The sequence below is a fragment of the Acanthaster planci genome, linkage group LG11, assembly GCF_054643075.1.
Source record: "Acanthaster planci isolate LZ-2023a linkage group LG11, COTS_SCS, whole genome shotgun sequence".
Classification (NCBI taxonomy): Eukaryota; Metazoa; Echinodermata; class Asteroidea; order Valvatida; family Acanthasteridae; genus Acanthaster; species Acanthaster planci.
The window spans coordinates 3,338,681-3,361,303 of NC_141787.1; the positions used below are offsets into that span (position 1 = coordinate 3,338,681).

At 41.8% G+C, this 22,623-nt stretch overlaps 1 protein-coding gene across 2 annotated transcripts in view; it reads left to right on the top strand.

Annotated features, from left to right (window-relative positions):
• Positions 1 to 22,623, top strand: part of lamc1 (laminin subunit gamma 1) — a 208,890-nt gene that overhangs the window by 158,223 nt on the left and 28,044 nt on the right. For both annotated transcript variants that reach the window (XM_022250063.2, XM_087143196.1), the window contains 2 exons: positions 4,187 to 4,361; positions 10,403 to 10,525. In XM_022250063.2, coding sequence (XP_022105755.2) covers positions 4,187 to 4,361; positions 10,403 to 10,525 — 298 coding nt within the window. The remainder of the gene's footprint in view (positions 1 to 4,186; positions 4,362 to 10,402; positions 10,526 to 22,623) is intronic.

Sequence of the window (22,623 nt, forward strand, 5' to 3'; positions counted from 1 at the left end):
AAATTGTGGAATGTGTCCCGACATCAACCAGTCACATACAAAAGGTCCATAGCATGTATACTGTAGGTCTAACCTTGGGCCATGTTTTTTCCAATATGTTTCGAATGAAAGGAATTGCTAGTTGGGATTTGGTAATCATATTTCTTGTAAGTATGGTTTCGCTCTATGGCAAATCAGTTGAATGCACAAACGAAAGGATGAAAACTGAAGGGAAAAATCCCCACCTTACATCAAATTTATATCCACGCAATTTTGAACACACTGAGCTCGAGTGTGTATGCTAGGATCACCGCCGTGGGGGCCGTGTTGACTAAAATTTGGCTGGTGGACCAGCGAGGTCAAACCCTGTTTATACTCTGTGGATTTCTTACAAACTAGCTTTCTCTCATTTAGGAAATGTTTTGTCATAAAAACTGCTCGTTATAATTATCTCTGTTGAAAAATTGATTTCACGCTCGAATATTTTCTGTGCCTAATTCAGACATTTTGGGAGCAATTCAGACATAAAGTGTTGCCTGCATGGCACTTTCATTGATCCTGTAGGACAGACAAAACACTTTATCTTCAAAAATGATTTTGTGATGCCTGCTACATACAAGGTAAACTACTGACATCATTTCCGTGGAATTTGAAGATAACTTGAGCTGCAGTCAAACTGAATACTTTTCGTTGTGGGAAACTAGGAAAATGACTGCTCCGGTCAACAAAAACCTGGCTGTTCTGGGGCTTGCATGTAGCATGTGCATGTTTATACTCGGAAGATCGGATTGCAGTGTCGGTGTTCTCTGTTATGCAGGGGTCAGCGTGTTTCGTGTTTGCAGTTAACTCCTTTCATGTCTGTTTGACTCGATACATGCTAACACGCTAAGCATGTTGCGTGTCGGCTGAAATTCTGACCTGTACCGTATCTGCACACTCACAACATACAGTGCCTGTAGCGATGTACATGTAAAATCATGCATAAGTACCAGTGTACGTACATTGTGCTTGGATTGCAAAACCAGATTAAGTTTGTGTTTATGTTCTTTTTTCCTGGCCATATGTCGGTGATTGATTCAGTGAGATTTTAGAGGGACCATCTGATGCAATTATTTCGCTACAGTCCAAGAAATTCCACCTTTGTGTTTCAATTAGCCCTGTTTCAATAAGCCTTTTCAAAGTATGGCGGTTTGATAGAGGGTGCACTTTGGTTTGGGTAAATGCACAGGCGCATAATGCAGAATCGGAAAATGTTGGAGGCAGCTGAAATCTTTGGGGTGAGTGTACTGTTACTAAGCTCATTAAATAAATGTATCTCAATTGAACTTGAAGATTTGTCTCAGAAGTAATGTTATTTAGGTAACTTTTGTGTTTGGTTTATCTTATTACCTTTGCCTACCCTAGCGAAACAGCTGTGGTTAGCTTGACAGTCAGAAACTGTTGAATGGCACTAGGCCTAGGCCAGGCCAATGCAGGGTTAAGCCAAACGTTAGACTCACATAGGTAGGTAGTACTGGTGAGGTAGGACATGTCTGGGCAAAACAAAAAGAGCTGGACAGTCAAAACTGTCTGTGCATGTGTGGGGTTTTCGCAGTATGTATTTGCACTGGGCCTGGACTGAGCAAAAGTTAGTGCAGTGCAGGCTGTGCAATTATGCGTTGTACTGGAGCAAAAGAACCACGGTTGGTGATTACTTTATTTCAGCCATTGTCAATGCCAAAAATGCATCACTTGATATTCCGTAAGATGTTAGAGATGGCCTTCACCTCTTATTACCCAAAGTGAGAAAATTATACACATTTTTGTATGCTAGCTAAAACATAAAGTATATTATATTGAAATTATTACAAGCTTGATATTTCAAATGGAAGCGTAACTAAATTATTGTCAAAGCAATGCAAATCTGCATGCATCTTAATGTGGCCATAACTGTCAAGGACATGCAAGAATAAAATAAATGGTCACCAGTAAATGTTGCCTTGGTGTCACTTTTATATATCTTTGTGAAATTTTCACTGTGAAGAAAATGACAGTCAAATTTGGGACAGATGACCCATTAACAGCCTTGCGATGTGGTAGACACAATGGGGAGGCTAATTCCCAAAATGGAATTTAATTAAAAAACCCTGAACACTTCTGGTGGATACATACTTTCAGCGGTAACCTCCAATTCTGCCAGATATGCTCCAGTAAGCTAAATGGAAAGTTTCTATAAAAAGTCCACAAAATATCTTGGACAACAGTATCAGTTACACAAATGGGATGATCAGAGAAAAGTGGGTTTTGAAAATTTGTCACCATAGCACAAGTAGCTCAAATTTGGTTGATTGATCTGGTCATGCTCAGAGGTATCAGAACATCAAATACATGAAAGTTTTTGATCCTATTTATGGCACGCTCAACATGAATTCTTTTGGTAGCAATCTCCTGAGTCGCTAAAACTTCTTCAGATAACTTCCCCTTGTTTTCCAAAATGGAGGAGTATTGAGCCTTCCATTTTTTGCATCAATTTTTTCCAACAACAGATCATCAATCACAAACCCTTTATCAGCCGTAATTTTATCGTCATCTGAAAAGTTCATACTCAGGAGGCCACTTTCCTCTGTGATTTTCCTGTCTGAAATGCTGCCTGTATACAGTTTGCTCACAAAGTCACAGCACCACATGGTGCTATTCCAGTAAGTCCTTTCACAATGCAAGTATTCTTGTAATAGGAAAACATTTCATTGTTCCGTACAAGAGTTGAAGGTGTCTCTGTTTTTATGGCTGTACAGTCAGTGATGACTCGTGTGGATGGGAACATTTTTTGAAAAGTTTTTGGCATTGTCTTAGCTACTACTTCGCGGTCAAGCCATATATTTGAACTCCCAAGTTTAAGAAACATGAAGTTGACCCATGTAGTAACATAGGATGAAATGGTACTAATTGAAAGTATGAACAAATGAGCCAGAAAGAAATCAGAAAAACCTGCCCCCAACTGTACCAATGTCAAAAAGAATTGATCCATGAAAGACAGTACTGGAGATGGACCCTTCTGATGAGCAACTGGTGGATCACAATAGCAATGGTCTTTGAGATCTTGTATGGGTGCACTACTCATTGTACATTTGCTTCTTGTGTACAGATCAATATTCTCACCATTAGGCCCAGGGTCGCACAAGTTGTAAATCACACAGAAGATTGAATATGTAAAACCTGTGTAGAATTTCATTGAGTCATCGTTATCTTTGAATGTCTCCAGTCTGGAATTATTGCTTCTTTCTGCTTTTTTTTGCCTCCTCAAGCTCCTTTAGAACTTCTTTCAATATGTCAAGTTTCTGCTCAACTTCTTGCAAAGCCTCAGACGACCTGTGAAGTTCCTGTTTAAGTTTAGAATTTTCTTCACTCAAAGTCTCTTCAATTGTTTTTGCCACATCAGGTTCACTGATGGATTCTCTGACTTTTCAAAAGTATTTTCTTATCTATAAGAATTTTATTTTTTACATGTTGTCAGGTTGTATCACTGTCATGACTGTCAGATTTGCAGGGATATAAGTTACATCCCGAATCTCTGTTTTATGTTCCCAGTTTACAAAGACTCAACAGGTGCAACATGTACAAAAGGTAGTGGCAGAAATATTTCACAACATGAATCTGACATTTAAACAGAGACATTAGCAATTTACACATTAACAACATGCCAGTGGACTGGTTTAACGTGGACAGGCATGTACTGATATAGTCAGGCATGACAAGTGAGGAAAGATCCAACTGACAATGCACAAAACTAGCTTAAGGTTTAGAAGAGGACTTATCAGGATCTGATGAAAGTGTGAAGGAGGCCTGGAATCAGTAAATTTCATATTAATAACTAATATAAGCCTATACCTTAATAAGTTGGACAGGTGGGGATTTGTCCAACACCTCACAACTATAACACAAGATATGTCATGAATTCACTTATTGTACCAAGAAGTAAAATGATTGTTTGAGGAACAGCTCGTTTGTCTCAGAAATATCCGAATGGAACAGGCTTGATCAGTCAAATAATTGTTTCTGTAAATTCATTATCTACCTAAGTTCCATTTTCCTTTGATTTAATTCAGAAAAAAAAGTACTTAAAGGCTGCAAACCTACTTATGCTTTTTTCTAAAAACAACTTGAAACTGAGATACGACGATTTTGCACTGACATAACAATAGTTCCCTTTGATTTGTTCAATTATCAGCTACAGTGATGCCGAAGATATTTTTGCAGAGGCTAGCCAACTGGCTGAGGATTCCAAGACCAAGGCAGATGCAGTCCACATGGAATCCACTACACTACTAGCTAAAGCTAAGCAGCCACTACCAACATATGAAGGGGAAACATTGCATGAAAGTGCTGGTGATGTCAAGGAAAAAGTACGGCCAGTAACTCTCATATATATTCTTTAATGCAGTGTGACAAGATCAAGAGCAACTTAAAAGGAGGTCTACTTCTGGGACTTCTTACCTGTAAAACCTTACATTTGCATACATTTATTTCTCTCGTCTAAGACTCCAACCGCTAGTTTTTATAGCACAGTCAATGCTGCCCACGACGCCCTATCCCCTAGCACTTTCATTAGTCTAATACCTTCACCCTCTTTTCTCTAGCGCTCTTGTGGGTGAGACGTATCATTTTTATGCTCCCAAAGGCTTGCAAATTTATCACTAGTTATTGTGTATATTACCATTATAATTTGATTCACACAAAGCGTGTGTGGTCTCACCATTCACTTGTTGAAATAAATGCGATTCCTCTGGACATATCTTGCCATTTTTCTTTATGTGAAAATCACCAGTTGTTTCTTTGTAGGTTTAACATGGCAGAGTCACGCAAGAGTAAGCACAGTGTTACTCCTCCCAAATTTATTACGTGCAGCGCGTGTCACCATATTAAATCTACAGCTTGCCAAGACCTGCATGATGTGCCCCCCCCCCCATTGCCGCCCTTATATGCCTGAGTATACCTGTACAATCTGTCATACTTGGGGAGATAATGAATGGGACAGGGTGTTGACTTGGCTTAATTCCTGGTCACCAACTATGGATTCAGGTGTCAGTAATTCACTAGGTTCCTTGCATGATCGTCAAAGAAAAAATTGAGTACATCTAAGTCACTTGCTGGGGTCGTGCTTTACAAGCCTCCGGCCTCCAGTAAGAATAACTGACATGCCAGGATTGTGCTTTCTGGGCCTTTAGTTCCCTTGTGTAGTTCGCTTTCTGGGCCTCTGGCCTAAGGCACACTGGGCACAGGGAATAGGGTCGTGCCTCCCAGGCCTGCGGCCTCTACTTCTGGTAAACCGAGAAGTAAGAGTTCAGGCCGTGCTGGGTCTGGAACTGCACCTTCCTGGCCTCCAGCCTCCGATTTTCTAGAAATACTTGGTAAGAAAGGGCCATTCTGGGGATGACAAGACACCCTCTGGCCCCCCAGACTCTTGTGTTCGGGATTCCGGTCCTGACCAAGAAAACCTGAATAATTCCCATTGTGATGGCTCCACCCAGTGGGAAACCGGGTCATGCGGCACTCACCAGGGCCAGAAAGTAAACCCGGGCGATTCTTGTGACACAGATGTATCAGTTTACGCTTCAGACAAGTTGTCATCAAATGCTGACAATCCACTGTGGACCATCGCGTGGCTTCACCATAGGGTCATGGAGGTCAGGTCGCTCAATGTGAACACTGTGGAGGAGGTGTGGTACCCCAACTCCCAACTGTTGTTTCCTTTGAGGATGAGTCATCCACATTTCAAACCCTTTCCACCTGTGAACATAGGTTACACCTTTTAATGAAGGTAGTGGTCAGGTTACTTAACATACCATCAGCGGATAAACCAGCTGCAGACCAAAGCACTGCTGATCTTTCAAAAACGTATGACCCCAGCTGGCTCCCAGGACGAAGATTTTCTGACGTTCCCTATTGATTGACGTTGTGTCAACAAGATGCAAACTTTGGCTGTCATGAAAAAGTGCCACCATTCATTGCCTCAGTCTGACTTTGATGATATCTTGCATTCCCGATGATGTCAGATACTGTCAAAGACAAAATCACGGCTGATTCTGCCGACTTCAAATATGTTCCCTTTTCTCGGCCTGTGAAAGAAATAAAATAGAAGATACTCTTAGGAAAGTGGACACAGCAGCCCCTGCAGGGCTATGGGTGTCCTGTTTTCTACAGCTGTTGTCCAAATTTTTAGTCTGTTCATGTGAAACAGATTCTGCAGTATTCCCCAAGACAACAGAACTAGCCGTTTTCCTTTCATCTGAGGGGACAAGGACATGACTTGAGTCTCTTCCCTTCTTGGGAACAGATTTATTTGTTGGCAAATTTCAAGAGCAATGGAAGCAGAGGCCAAATGCTTGGAAGCTACTGACGGAATAAATTTTCAGAAACCTGTTTCCATTAAAGGAAACGACAGCCTACCGGTACCAATAACAAGCATTTTCCCCGTAAGCCCTTTGGTGGGCGTAGCTGGGCTTCAACATTCAACAAAAGTCCTAGCAGACAGGCTCAAGACAAACCCACTCCCTCCAGTGAGCCAACCTCAGGTTTTCAAAGGCGCACCTTTTGACCCTTGTACACTCCTCGCCCCAAGATAAGGGTCTTGGCACAAATGAGTGTTCAATTACTATTGCCTGATATCCAGGGCCAATAGGAGGCCATCTCAAGCATTTCGCAAAGACTTGAACTAGTGGGTACTCGACACCATCGGGCAGTGATATGCCCTGGAGTTCACAAATACTCCACCATTGGAACTTGCTCCACACCCAACTCAAATTCCAGTGGCCAATTAGAAGCGTCTCACTCTGGAAAACAAAATTCAAGCTCTACTCCAGAAGCAAGCATTTTACAGTGTCCAGCCTGGGGATACCGGACATGGATTCCACTGATCTTTCTTCTTCACACCAATGGCGCTCCATTCTAAATTTAAATCCCTTAAACACATATGTCCGCCCAAAAAGATTCAGGATGGAAACACTGCATACGGTTCTCAATACTTTACCGGCACCAGCGTGGGAAGCCTCAGTAGACCTGCAGGACACCTACCTTTAAGTGTTTTTTTTTTCAACGGAAGAACTTAAGACTTCAGTTGCCTTCCATTTGGCCTCTCAACAGCCCCAAGGGTATTCCAGAGTAGCAAAAACAGTTGCATCAATTCAGGCGAAAAGGAATGTTCTCGATGATTTGCTCGTTGTAGACTCCTCCTGGAACAAGGCTCTAAAGGCAGCCAGTTCAACATGAGAGTTAGCACTTTAAATATTAAGGAAAAATCCCAGCTGGAACATTCACACGTCCATTCCACATAGGGATAGAGTTAGATCCTGTACAAGGGGTAGCCAAACCTACACAGCAAAGAATAAAGAATTTGATAGAGTGTGTAGCACTCTACCAAATTTTCCTTTCCACTGAAATCGTTCTAGTTGTACCATGGTTTGCTTCTTATGGGGCTCATGGCCAGTTTGGTCGACAGAGTACCTTGTTGCAGATTAAGGATGTGAGTTATCTAACTCCATCTTCTGTCTCTCTATTGACCGAAATTGCATAGCTTAAATCATTTTGTACCAGTGGGCCAACATATTCAAACACACCTACGATGGTGGTTGAACCCAGTCAACCTCAGCATAGGTGCATCATGAACAATGCAACATTGATAACACTTCACATTGCCAGCAAACTGAACTTCATGGCAGATACTCTCTCCAGAGGAAAGATCATTCATCAGAATGGACTCTACACCCTATTGGTGTACAGAACATCTTCCGAAGGCTCGATCACCCATGCATAAACGTGTTTGCTTCAGCCTTCAACAACCACTCACCGGTATACTGCGCACGGAGTCCCGATCCCAATGCTTGGGCAACAGATGCACGTTCAGTAAGCTGGACAAACATGTTCGGATTGCGTTCCCACCAATCTCTTTCCTTCCGAAGGTCTTGAGAAAGATAGAGTTGACAACATTGCAACATCATCCTCACTGCCCCATTCTGGCCACGTCAACCTTGGTTTCAGTGGTCAATCAATCTGTTGATTCAACCGTCAATACTACTGCCACAGAGAAAAGATCCTCTGGCTCAACCTTGCTCCAAAACCCTACCGCCAGAGCACTCCACCTGACGTGCTGGTTATTGTTGAGCAATCCCTCCAAGTAGCATATCTTTTGGCAAACACTGTGTCCGTTGCTGCCCAAAGTCATAGAGCCTCAACACGGGTCATATGATAGCCGACTTCGACATTGTTAATAAACGGTGCAGGAACAAGCCTATTGATCCACCCACAGTAACTGTAGGGCAGATACATGATTTCCTCATGGAAAGGTTCACTCAAGGCCTATCGGTTTCCATAGTAATGATTTTCTGACGGGTCTAGGGTTTTGAGTAACAATCTTCTGAAACATGTCCACCGAGGCATATTCATAAGTCACCCACCATCCCAATGCTTAGTCCCTTCTTGGAACTTTGGCTCAGTCCTCTTAACTTTGACAGAATCTCTATTTGAGCCCCTTGTTAATGCTTCTTTGCTACACTTGACCTTAAAGTTTTTCCTGGAGCAGCTGTTACTGCTAGGACACAAAGTGAGTTTCATGCCCTTTCTTCAGGACAGGGTCATATTCGATGGGAACCACATGCATACATACAACTGTATAGTGAGTATGGTTACCCTTTTGTAAAATGTTCCTGGCAAAAAATCAGTTGATTTCTTTCCAACCATCGGGCATTGTTATCCCAGAGAGAAATACTGTTTGTCCTATTAACGATGACCAGCTCTGGTGCCTGGTCTGGGCCCTCAAGTTGTGCATAGCCTGAACTAAGTCCCTAAAGGGGTGAGACTACCCAACTGTTCATTAAAACAACCCAGCCTCACTCTGGTACATCAAGGGACACAATCTCCCGATGGATAGTAAGGACAATAAATTCTTTCTTACCAGCTTGGCCTACACAGCCCGGAAACATGGCCCATGCTCATGACACTAAAGCAGTGACAATTTCATGGGCATTTTTGATAGGTGTTCCTAACACCCAGCCATCTGGAAACAAGTAATGATAAACTCTTATTCACATGATACAATATTTGCCTACCCTCAAAGTGACGAGGACACAAGGGGACATGATAATACTTGCTAAAGATACCTTAATTATGGCTGCCAAACACAAACCCTCCTTTGCCGACAGTGCTAATCTATGCAAATGTAAGGTTTAACAGGTACGGGAGTCCCAGAAGTGGACTTCCCCTAATCAAAGGTGATTTGGGAGTCCACAAGGGGATGATACTTACCCTTTAAACCTTTCACCCTCCTTCCCAACATTGGGCTCAGCTGACAGGAGTTACAGAAGTGCTCGTGGTAGAGAAAAAGAAGGTAAGGTATCAGACTAATGCAAGTGCTAAGTGCTTGGGTGTTGAGGACAGCATTGAGTGTGCTATAAAAAACTAGCGGTTGGGAGCTTAGGCGAGAGAAATATGCAAAGGTAAGGTTCAACAGGTAGGTATTATGCCCTCGTGGACTCCCAAATCACCTTTGATTTGGAATATTCTTCATTACTGTTGAGGTTGTTGAAGTACTAAAAGTATAGTAACTTAAAGAAGAACATCACCATAGTAATTTATCTTCTTGCGTAAGATCTGTAATATCTTAGGATAAATCTGACTAGGGATCAACCGATAATTGGATTGGACATTGGATCAGACTGATGTTCGGCAACATTTGCAAAACATCAGATAGGGAAAGGTTGACCTCTCTAGCCAATATGAGTGCTGATGTTAACCACTACCTGCTGGGGACTCCGAAACTCCGGAGCCGTATGGTTTATATGCTTGGCCGGGGTCTCCGAACTCGGACAAAGGAAACAGGGCCCTGTAACAAAAGACTGTACTCCGAACAAAAGACCAGGCTGCTGGGCATTACCGGCATTTTTCACTCTCAAAAGTGGTGATAATCCAGCAGAGTGACCCACTCTGCAAAAAAGGGTAATAAATCACTCAGTGCCAAAACACGTAATGGCCTGTTCTATTTGAAGGCAAAGTTTCTTCAAAAATGTTTTTTTCCTTTTATACTTTCTATACTTTTAGAATTTGTGACTACAAATGGGTACTGATAAATAAAGATGAAAAATTGATCATTCAGTAGAAAACCCTACATAGCATTGTATTTCCAAGCGTGACAATTCAAGAGCTTTTTCTCAAAAAGTGCTTTTATTTAATCGGAAAATGTGGATATACAAATGTTTATATATCTCTGGAATGTAGCACACTACACAGGTCATTCATATATCAAATTGTTGCTTTTGATGTGCAGAATCCTGCCATATCAAAAATCATAACCTGAATCTGGCAACTTATTTTCCATTTTTTTAAGAGCCAATCACAAATTTCATGGGAATTGCTTCTGACTAGACTGAAAATATTACAAATATTTGCTTTCCAGGCCCAAATGATCAAAGACAAAGCAGATGAAGTGAAGGCTACTAACCAGGACTTATTGGCACAGGTGGAGCAGCAAGCCAAAGAGGCAGCTGCACTTCTAAATGATGGCACCAAGGCACAGCAGGTATGTATGTGTATCTCAACCCTACCTGCAAAAATCCTGAAAAATGCCCAGACATTGTATGTCATCTGACTGTTGCTCTGACAGAAGCAGCTTATGCTAGGTTAACACCATCTCATCTCAGGCCCGGTAACAAACCATAGCCGTTCCTGCAAGAGGCTTGCAGAATAAAAATACAAGTGCGTATTCTATTTTCCATGTTTTATTCTTGCTTGTTTACTGACACACGTCCGAACTCATAGCTTCAAAATACAATCCTGCTCTTCCGGCTTGACCATAATGTGCACCTGGCTGTGTGAATATACGGTTATAAGACATTCATTCAATTCATCTTTCAAACTAACAAAATCTGTAATGATTCTTGTATTTGTTACCATCCGCCAAACGTGAGGAGGTAAACTTCCATATTAAAAGTTTCATTTTCGATCCCATTCAGACTATATTACAAATTGAACATTAGATATGCCTTTTCATCACGCTAATAATTGGTTTCCACAATACATGCACTCTTCGTATAGGTTACTTAAAGCCTAAAATATGTTAATCCGTGCAATCACCTTTGAAAAATTGACAATATGAAAAAGCATTTTGTTTGTCGACCTTGAAAAACAGAGGTCAAAAACCTCTGAGACTCTAAAAAACCTGTCTAACCCCCTGAAGGTGATCGAGTACTATTGAATGTATACACGGCTACTGCATGAATGGGCCGTTGCCTCCCTTTCCGATTTCGGTTCAACATACCTGAAATATTCCTTAAAAATGTCTTAGTCAAGCTGCTTCCACAGAACGCCGAAAGCCATTTCTTTTCCCCCTTTTTTTAAGTTGGACTATGGATCCGCTGTTGGAAAAAAATATATAATTTATACGGACAACAATTGGATTTAGGGGAAAATGGGAGGAACCTTAGCATTTGAAATGTGTATGTAATCATGGCACCGGAAAAAAAAAAGCTTCTTAACTACCCTTGGCCAGTAGTACAGACTACAACGCTCGCAGATCTACTCCCTTTCATAAATCTCTGATGAAATTATGTGAACGCGACTTTATTTTGAATGATGATTTTAGTAGGGATAAAAACGTTTGGCAACATGCTAACGTTGATGCCCGTTTTCACTTCACAAAAATGCAAATTCTAAATAAAGTTGACATCAAGAAAAACTCACAACGAAATTCACCAGGGTTGCAATGTGTTCAATTTCTTTGCAGATTTAGAGCGTGAATACTTTCTGCATCGTGTAATTCTAGCAGGACGTCTGGCTCGATACGTACATGTGCATGCTGATAATCCAGCCCTTTACTTTTAGTTGAACATACATGTACAATAAGGTTGTGTTCACTATAAAAGTGTTGAAGTCAACATCATACATGTCAAATTCAAGTCGAGTCGCGAGTCAATTTCTTTTTCGTCGCAAGTAATTTTTCAAGCCAAGTCGTGTCTCATATTGCCCCCCCAAAAAAGAATAACTAAACAATGCAAGTCGAGTCATCAACATGGCACATTCAGGTATTTACCCTAATCACAAATTATCAAATGCATTTTTTTTTTTCTGCAGGAAACTTGAAATTTAAAGCTTCAGTTTATTCACAACATGAGATTGTTAATGTTATCAAAATTTTGTTGGCATTTTGTTTTTTTTGATCACTCACAGGTCTCAACCAAAAACACTACTTTACGTATACATGTACATTACAGGAATCATTTCCCAGAACTACAAACCAACATCACAAAACACAAACAACACGGCCAGAGTAAAAGTATGTTCTTGGGAGCAAAAGAGTGACATGCAATGTGCACGTTTTTTCTACCTTAAAAATGCCCGAGAAATATTGGAGTCGGTTCGGCGGCTTCCTGAAAAATACCTAGGCAGCTTTGGAATGTCAACGCTGTGGCCGCAGTCAGTCGCTAATTCCTCTGTGGAGCCGACCACGATCACCGCTGTCCGCACGTATTTCAATAACAATAGGGGCTTTGTTAGTCAGTTGCACTGATATGTAAAGTGAGCGGGACACCGCGGTCGTCGACTTGTAACTAGGGATTGGACAAACCGCGGTGACCTCAGTCTAACCATGGTTCAACCTTTTTGCAAAGCCGCCCTAGGCACCTGAACAGTCATAAGGTCATCAAAAACACAATGTCCTGGACACGCAAGGAAATCACTTCCTTGTACCTCAGCATTCCGGAAAAGGATACTAGGCCCACAAAATCAAACGTGTGTCACAGAGAGAAGTGTCCTGGGCTCCCTTGTCTGCAACCAATTTTGCCAGAACTTCAGGTGAAATCGGCTCTTTGGGGGATTTCGGCCTGGTTAACTTTGGACGACAACCCTCCACTACTGCTTTCACGAAACTGTCCCCAGTAGTGGAAGAAATAGCTGCCAGATCGTGTGCCCATCGGATACTATAAATCGCTTCATCGACTGGAGAAATGGAACAAGCTGATCCTAATAAAAGCTCAATGTATAACACCAGCTCTGTATGCTTGACGGAAAAATCTGAAATTTATGCTGACAGGCAAAAGTTTTCCAGCGCTTCCATCCTCCAAGGTATTTGCTTGTAGTGGAGCTAGCTTTTGAAGCCAAAACGGTACCCTGTAGCGATGTGACCAACCCAGACAGATATTCGTTGCTACAAATGTTGATATCAGATGCAAACTCGCTCCAAATCTGATAGTCAAAGACTTCTGAAATATTAAATAGAAGATGCCTGAGAATACGATACGATATCAAGTTCAGTAACATAAAGCAATATAAGCATCTTCTTTGCAAATATCGTCTTAACAATCTGTTTAATCCCTTCGCGCCGGGACGCGGATAGAGCCGCTGCAAAAATTGAGATCCTCAGCCCGCTTTTCAGCTATTATTCTTGGCCCATGCTCGAGCGAACACGGTGAAAGAAGGCAGATCCTGGCTCTTGTATATATGGTGATTGGCCTTCATGTGTAGCCCAGAAATGAAAAGACCGAATTTGCATCATAATCACCAGCTTCACAATAATCCCCACTTTGAAAAGAGGCAACGGGAATGTGGAAGTGTGAGTAGAGCCGCATGCCACTGAACAATGAGCCTTTTCACTGTGTACCCATTGTAGGTGACAATATGGGCCAGAACGCCGCAGATGGCCATTCAGGTACTATCACAGAACCACTAGCTTTGCATTTCTTCATGTGTTTTACGGTATGCAAAACCTGACAGGCAGGCAAGCCCAATTGTTTTCTGATGCCCAATCTTGGGAAAAACAATCAGCAGCTGTACACCCAGGATTCCAGTACCTGGAATTGAATGAGGGTAGTTGGGTGTTATAAAATGATGCAAATCGATCCACCTTGTGAAGACCAAAGCGGTCATCCAACATCAAAAACACATTCCTGTTTAATGACCAATCGTCCGGATCAGTAATCCAACTTAATTCATATGCACGTTTATTCAGGTCGTATTTTAACCATTCTGGTTCACTTCATACCTGAAATGTCATACAACAATTGTACAATCAGATACTCAAGTCATGCAAATCGGGCTTTGTACTCCCGACTGATATACGACAAGTGTTTTGGCAATCTGTATACCATTTTAATTTTTTGCCCGTCAATTTGGGGCCTAATGAACGCAAAAGGTATAAAACCGCTCTAAGTTCGCGACTTGAACTTTCGTTGGGCTCTGATTCTGACCATAGGCCTGAACACGTGAGGCCTAAATCGTTAAGCTGAATAGAATAATAACCCCCAAATCCTCTTTCACTTGCATCAGAATATACAGCCAAAGTGGCAAGAGATATCGACCTGATGCGATGGCCGTTTACAGCCTAGAAATTCCTGTGCCAGAATTCTAATTCAGCTAAGGAACCTGCAGATAAGAAAACCTGGCTTGAACAAGATTGACGTGATTCTATGTTTTTGTACAAATGCCTGGTGAACAACCTGGATAATCGACCTACAGCTAATGAAGCAGAGATAATGAAACCAGCAACGCATGCAATGAGTCACACTGGAACATACTGTGTACGATTCGCAAAACACGCAGAAATGGCATTCTGCGCCTTAACCAGTTTGTTGTCAGGCAGGCTAAACTGCATGGAAACAGTATCAATTAACATGCCTAGCCTCATACCCGACTGTTTCGGTACAAAATCGCTTTTTGATTTGTTAACTTTCAGACCTGCACAGGCGAGGTCCCTCTGAACAATACGGCTTGCTGCAAGTGCAGAAATCTCGTTAGCATAGCCCAAGATGCCATCATCAATGTATAAAATTGAACAATGCCCCATAGGTCACCATCTTGCTACAAGGGGTCTTAACATTTTTGTGAAGCAATGACTCACAGCATTCAAACCGAAGGGGAGTACAGTGAATGTAAAATAACGCACTTTGGTAGCGAATTTCCAACTGAAACCTAAATACTTTTGATGAGGTTAAAAAATGTCAATGTGGTGGTAACCAGACTCTAAATCAAAGGTGAACAAATACAATCCTGTGGAAAACATTTGTGCTAAGATATCGAGACCTTCGTATTTGACTTTGGACACAAAAAAGTAAATTGGTTAATATGCCACAGATCCAAAACTAATCTGAGCTTTTTGCCTTCTGCAACAGTCAATGGATTGACAACGTGCAGAGGTGAGACATGCTCGTTTATACTACCTGTGGCTAATAATTTAGATATTGCTTCGGCCACAAATTCAGGATGATTCAGACTTGATCTGTTGTTATTTAAATGAGCCTGTGGTGGAAAGATCTTAAAAGGGATTATGTAGCCATGAGCCGAAATACCTTTAACCACTTGCTGCCGGGTGGATTTTTCTTGAGCAAGACAAGATGCCGGGTCATTTTCAAGATTTTCCATTTTCAAAATTCTTCAAGAATTCAACATTTCATTTAATGGCCGTTTATACCAAAATGAAGGACTCTTTGGGCACTTCTCTAAAGCTGACAGGTAAAATTCATTGACTCCTGAATATTTCAACCAGGCCTGCAGCCCTGGTAAAAGAGCCCAGATTGTGCGGTGTTACGTAAGATTCTTTTGATCCCAAAACCGGCACTGCTGACCTCTTTTCAATAGGGGCCAGATTATCGTGCAGCGGTGCTGTGTGGCTCATCTCTGCGGTTGTGGAGAGCTTTTGTCCCCAGTGGTAATCCGTTCGCTCCATATGCCTCAAACTGTGGTATACTGCTTCAAAACGAGGCTGGAATATCTCCACTATTGAGAGCGAAAAAATGTCAGTAATGCCCAGCAGCTCAGTCTTTTGTGCTGAGCACGGTCTTTTGTTGTAAGGCCCAACTCTTTTGTCCCAGTTCTGGACTCCCCGGCTCTGCATATAAAGCCTATGTACCCAAAACCAGTCGCCCGGCAGGTAGTGGTTAACAAACGATGGGGGTGTGTGTCAAACCAATACTGCCTAGAACGACGCAATCAGCCTACCACTCGAGCACTCTCTGCGTATGAAACAAATTCAAAATTCCTTTGTGGGACATCAAGGCAACAGTAATCATTTATACTTAGCTTTTCAAACTTTTCCTCCGGTCTGTTGGTTTCCGGCTCTGTAGGAGCACTGGTATTGGAAATGGCCAACTTGTCCACAGGCCCAGCACGGCTGTTAGGCTCTATTGATTCTAACTGCTCCTTGACAAAGCGGCTGTCTCATGGCACCAACATGGGGGTAGGAAACTGAGCTTGCTGTAAAATTTGCGGGGGTTGAGGAACGAAAATTGGATCGACCCTAGTAGGAACACCCTCGATGGTTGCAAAATTTCTCGCGTTGCTTGTAATCGGCCTGGCGCACTACCTTAGATAGACGCTTGTCGTCGTCAGAATCGCCAGCCAGATTGTCAGAGACATACGCTTAAACTGTGTCCCATCCATGAGTATCAGCAATCTTGACAATTTTTTGACGCTTGTTAATTAGGGCTATACCTTCTGCCAAGCTATCTTTAGCTTTGTCAATTTTTCCATTGTCCAGACTTGACACAGCCTCTTCAAGCTTGTCCTTGACGTCCTCGTTATGGAGATACTGGTCCTTAATTGCAACCCTTCTTACTAAATTGGATAGGAGCCAACCTAGCCCTTTTTACGGCAGCAGCAAACTGGTGTGAAGATTCCTCGGTCAAATCCCGCTTGAATTTTTTGAGCTTGCTATCCAAAATTTCAAAAAGACCGTTCACATCAAGGCATACAGGGGCCTGAGAGTCACTGTTCTGGGTATCAAATACCCTCTGCTCCATTTGTGTTGAGATATTAGGTAAGGCTGTGTTACGCAACATATGTGTTTGAAGAACATGAAAAATGAAGGGTATAGCGTGGTGACCGCGATTGACCAGCGTCCCTTAAACACAGTCCTTAAATATGCTTTCCTTCTCTTGCATGCACCAATGCACTCTAATTCCTACACGTAACAAGCACCTGCCAACCTTTTCAACAAACTATGCTACTTTCCCCTTCAGAGGAGATTTTTCTACCGATGCCAAAGAGAATTAATCATTCTTCACAGGTGTTATCTCATTTAATCGCCTCCCTGTAACACTCAAACAGCCTCTGCCTCCCATTCTAGCCAGTTGTAAGTGCCAGTACAAGAGTCTGATGTTTTAATATTTTATGATATGTTTAGGTATTGCTACTGTCATTTTACAATTCTTATGTAATGTTTGATGTGTTTATTTTTATTTAACCCAGTTTTACTATTTTGTTTACTAATTTTATTTATTTTACTAATCGTAAAATGACTTGTGCTGCCTTTTAATTCATTGTATGGAATGTTTGAGCTGGGCACCTTTGAAAAAAAACAGTGTTACCCTGAAAGGTTCTCCCAGGGTAAACAAGAAAGAAAGAAATGCTAAGAAGGAAAACAATACTTCTTTTCATTAAATCTGAAACAATTTTCCTAAACATTATTACGTGCGGAGAACGCACGGCAGAAGAAAAATCAAAAGACGGGAACCAGGACACTAAAACATACGAGCAAAGAACAATAAAGGAACTAATTTGGAGTAACATTTAATTATAAACTTAAATCAGCAAAGCAGTAAATTAAAACAAAGTAAATCTAGTGGTTTGCTGCAACTTAAACTTCTCATGCAAGAACACCGTGAATCTGAACAGTCAAAAGCATAAAAGGAAATTATTTACATTAGCACAGTCAAGCACAATTAATTACAGTGAGAATTAGCAAGCCGGCAAAAACATATTAATACGCAAAGAGGCAGAGGCAGATTATATTCGGCCGAGTATAATTACCTTAAGGAGCGAACACAACAGAGGAAGAAAACTAGGCACCGCCCAGTCAGTGCCATGGCTAAAAGAGCGCAGTCGTCGGGCCAAGCACCTCCACACTCCGTGCCAGAACAGCCCGGTTCAGACAGGTAGGTCAGTGTCTATCCCCGAGATTCGGCTTCCACATGGAGCCACAACACTCCAGGGTCCACGGTCCCTCTGCGGTGTCAGCCTTGGCCACGTTCCAGCAGTAAAGAGGCCAAGGCGACAAGGAGGTGCTGACCCAACGCTGGCTATTTCGGAACGCACATGCTAAAAGCATATAGGCACTGACTGAGAACGAAATCGATAACTACGGAGTCAGGTTCAGGTTTTTTGGAACATGCATAAATTCCACACGTACCTTTTCAGGGAGACACAAAAGGATTTGGATGAACTGGGATTGTAACGACATTCATTTGTCACTCTTGATAGTCTCAGATTTAATACTTTGAATGTTCATATTGCATTCCAGAACTACAAGCAATATGAACATTCAAAGTATTGTTACATAAACATCAGTGGAAATGCTCAATGTATATTCATTTAGTAGCTAAAAGTATTGAAAGGTAGAAAGTACATGGTTGTGGATACAGTTACAAGAACAAGCCACTTTTTTCAAAGGCGTTAACACCTATGAACCACTTGCTGCCGGGTGCTTTTTTTAACCATCATGCTCTGCCGGGCTGTTTTTTTTTTCATATTTTCATTTTTCAAAAATCTTCAAAAATTTGTATCTGAAGCGTAAACCCCATAAAGTGTCTTGTGGCGAGTCTAGCCTGACAAGCAACTTCCATTGACCCTTCAGTTTTCCAGCCACGCCACCCGCTCTGTATAGAGCCCCCATTGTGTAGTGTTGCATAATCCCTCTTTTGTTCCAGGCATTGGCCCAGCGCATTGCTGTGCTGCGATGTTGCTATGCAGAGGGATTGACGGCCAAGACTCCAATGTGAAATATGCTGTGAGTGCATGGAAAGCTGTGCCCACATGCACATGGCAATGTAAACAGTTAAATGCGTGCAGGCCATGATGGACAAATGAGCCATGCTATGAAACTTGGGGTCTAAAAGTGTGCTTTTTTGCGGCGCTTTTGCATCCAACCTTTGCTTTTTTTTTCTTCTTTTTTTGAAACTATAGGATGTTTTGGGGCATGTATTTTCTCATATATAAAAATTTATATTTCCCCCAAACCACCCTCATATATCTCTCAACTTGCCCAATCCCCCCCCCCTATTCGGAGTTTAAAATGGATATTTCCCACCCCAAAACTTTAATGCCCCAAAAATTTCAAGTAAAACCTTAGAAACCAATAAAACAAGTACACAAAGAAATACACACATACAAATGTTTGCAGAAAACTTCTTTTTCTTCTTGTCATTTCTCTTCTTGTGTTTTCTTTTCATTTCACATTGAAATAGTTCAACTCATAAAACTAATAAAATAAATTTCCACTCTTTGCGATCAAATAAAAGGCAAAACTCATAAAAAGGCAAGAACTTCACCGTAACACATTTCCTGACTGTGACCAAGCTCCTAACACTGGTAAAAGGAATTTTGCTACTTTTTCAAGGGATGAGACTATAACATCCTCAAAGCAGTACTTCTCAGAAACTTTGTCTTTTTTTGTCATTTTTTCAAGGGTTGAAAATATGACCCAATTAGTAAAACCAGTACAGGGAATATTGTTACTTTTTCAAGGGATGAAAATATAACATGTAAGGGACGGAACTATGACAACTCCTAAAACCACAAATAAATGAAGTATTCTTATAAACCAGATAAAAATAGGGCAACAAGTCATGAAAAACACAAAATAATGTCCATGAAAATGGAAAATAAATGTTCAAGTGTCAATCAGTGGACCGTATGGTACTCCTCGAAGCAGGGGCGATGCAGAGGGGTTGGTGGCACGTTTCGCACTGGATGTGTGTCTTCTTCCGCTGATCCTGGGAAGCGCAGAGGACACACCATCAGTAGTGGAAGTCGCCGTAGCTGGTCCTCTCCTAGGGGACGGGGAAGTGGCGTTACTGCTGCTTTACCACTGCTTGAATGGTACTGCTCCTCAATACAACTTTGATTTGTTATCTCCGTAAAATCCACCAAGGCACTTATTTCATCTGATGCTTTCCTGCTTGTCATCCAATATACAACTCATGGGGGAGATTGCTCTTCCACTCATGCCGGCCCTTTTCTCTGAAACAAACTCTCTATTCATATTCGCAATTTATCACTCTTAGAACTTAAAGCAGCCTTGAAAACATTCTTGTTTCCTGGTTAATCACTTGAAACCTGCGGTAAATGTTTTTCGTGTATCTGTATTTGTTAGGACCTTTTCATTTCAATGTCTCCCTAATGCCCCAGCTACCAGGAGGCTGAATTTTACGGTCCAAATTTTGAGAAATGATGGATTAGGATCTAAATTGAAAACATACAAAGTTTGGTTGAGATCAGATGAGGGAATATTTATGGGACAGTAAAGTTTGTGCTTGTTCTTATGGGAATGTCTCCCAAGTGACCCATTTTCGGTAAACAGTTTTATTATTATTTACACCTGGCCCCAATGGAAAGTCCTTGGAACTGCTGTATCAAAAAGTTTCCATCACTTGAATCATGCGATGCTGCTTAAAATGGCAATAAAACAAAAATGTGACATGCTGAAACAGTTTTGAAGTTAACTTTGTTTTTTCCCCTTGTAAGCAAGTTTCCTTCATTTGTGTGAAAGTACATAAGGCACTGGTATGTTATTTACCTCTGAAATATATTATCACAAACAATAATGGAACCAGTTAGTCAAGCACTGGATGAATGAACCCCCATAACGACGAGTACATGTCCAAACTTTAACAGCATAAAACTATTTACACAATCACCAATGGAAATGCTCAAACTGTCAAAACTTAAATGAAAATTTCTGTGAGTTCATACATAACAGTTGCTGTCTTCATGAATTTATTTCAAGGCCTCAATGCTTGCATGAAATGTAATTTACCATGTGAGCATAGCCAGGAAACGCATGTGATGGCTTGTACATCAGTAATTAATTCATTTAATATCATGAGGAAGGTTTGTATCATAAAGTTTGTGTCATATGTAATACCTGGTGACCAAACAGAAATTCTGTACGCAGTGTATCTTGATAATCCAAAAAAGTTAGAAAGTCGTGACTTTTGTGGAGACAGATTTGTAGGCACATTTTATGAACCTTAGTTTAAATATTTCATAAATCTCCAGGCTGCTGTTGTTCACCGTAGCAGTGTTTCACCTCAAATATGTTGAAATCATGCCCATGTTAATGTCTTGCATACATTATAGAGGACTTAAAGCTTCATGCATGTACAATTCTGATTGGCCAAGGAGTACTCAATTATAAGTTGCCAACTACTAGAATAAAGTCTACAAACCAATAGTAACTTAGCATTTTTAAACTTATTGGAGGTAAGTGATGTATTTGTCACATATCCTGCTTGCATGTTTGCAAATGCGCGAGCATCATGTCTTCATGGTGCAGTGAATGCAAAACTACACTGCTGACCAGCTTTTAAAAACCAAGAAGATGAACTCCAAAGATGTTTGTACCACCAAAAGTACAAACCAAGTTGTACAAGCCACATTTAAATTCATAGGTCTACTGCGCTCTACCTACCCAAACAGTCACTACATATGCAAATTCCCCATGTGCGCATGGCCATTGGCTGAATAAGACTTTATCATCTGAGATGCCCAATGACCTCCCACTATGCACTGCGGTCTCACCACCATGATCATCCTTTTCTCAGCGCCGTATAGCAACTGACATATCTTTTAGACATCTTCGAATTGTTCGAGTTTTCTGTGTTGACTTTATCATCTAGTCATTGTTTTTGAATAAAACTTTACCTTGTGTGATTTCATTTGTGTTGGTAAGAGTGTTATTTTCTTGTTTCTTGGTGCCTTTTTTCTCTTTTTGTTTATGTGCATTCTGCAGGTGTTTACTGTGTGTGCTACGAGGAACGATCAACCCTACACTCCCCATGCCACTTGTGTGGTGTACTCGATAAAGCGGCCCCTATAATCCACACAACAATTGCTGCATGAGAAAGTGTGTGTTTTTCCTTATTGCAGCAGCAATTGTGAGTTATGGCCTAACTGCTTGAGAGAGTGCTTCCAATTTAAAGCGGTTTAAAAGGGACAAGGCCTAGCCGCATGGGTGCTTCACCCCTATATGTGGCTCTGACGAGGATATAGGCCTTAGCCGCGAGCGGGAGGGGCCTTTACTGGGATCAGTGCCTCCTGCTCGACAGTCGTGCAAAGGAGCCAACTGATGTGGCTAGATCGAGCCGGTGTGTTCACGCCTAAGCTCTGATCACTGACGGAATGAGAGCAAGGCCAAGCCGTACGAGAGAGCGCTCCGTTTCCTAAGCAGCTGAGACGAGGATTCCGGCCTTAACTGCGATGCTCAATTCCGCAGTAGTCAGATTCCCATGGGGAATTTTCTGACTTATAATTTTTATTTCTCCGCCCTCCAGACTGCCTAGTCAACTGAGCCAGTGCTTCCCAACGAGTGAACCGACAGAACGCCTATGGCTCACAAAAGCCAGTGGACCAACAGGGCTCCTCTTCCCCCACCGCCCACAACGACTTCCAGCCGCCGTAGCTCTGCTACGTGCAAGGCTGCATCCTCGGTAGCGCCGACCGACCTGACACCTAACCGGCCTCATACCGACAACATCAGGGTGGGCTCCCCGCGTTCCACTGGGTCAGGACCGCCTGATGGTTCTCCAATCCAAGGTGCCAGTGTACCCACCAAGAACTCGCCGCGGAACCCACAGGACTATTTCGCCACCATGGTTTCAGACCTCCGCAACCCATCCGCAGCTCTGGCTTCCG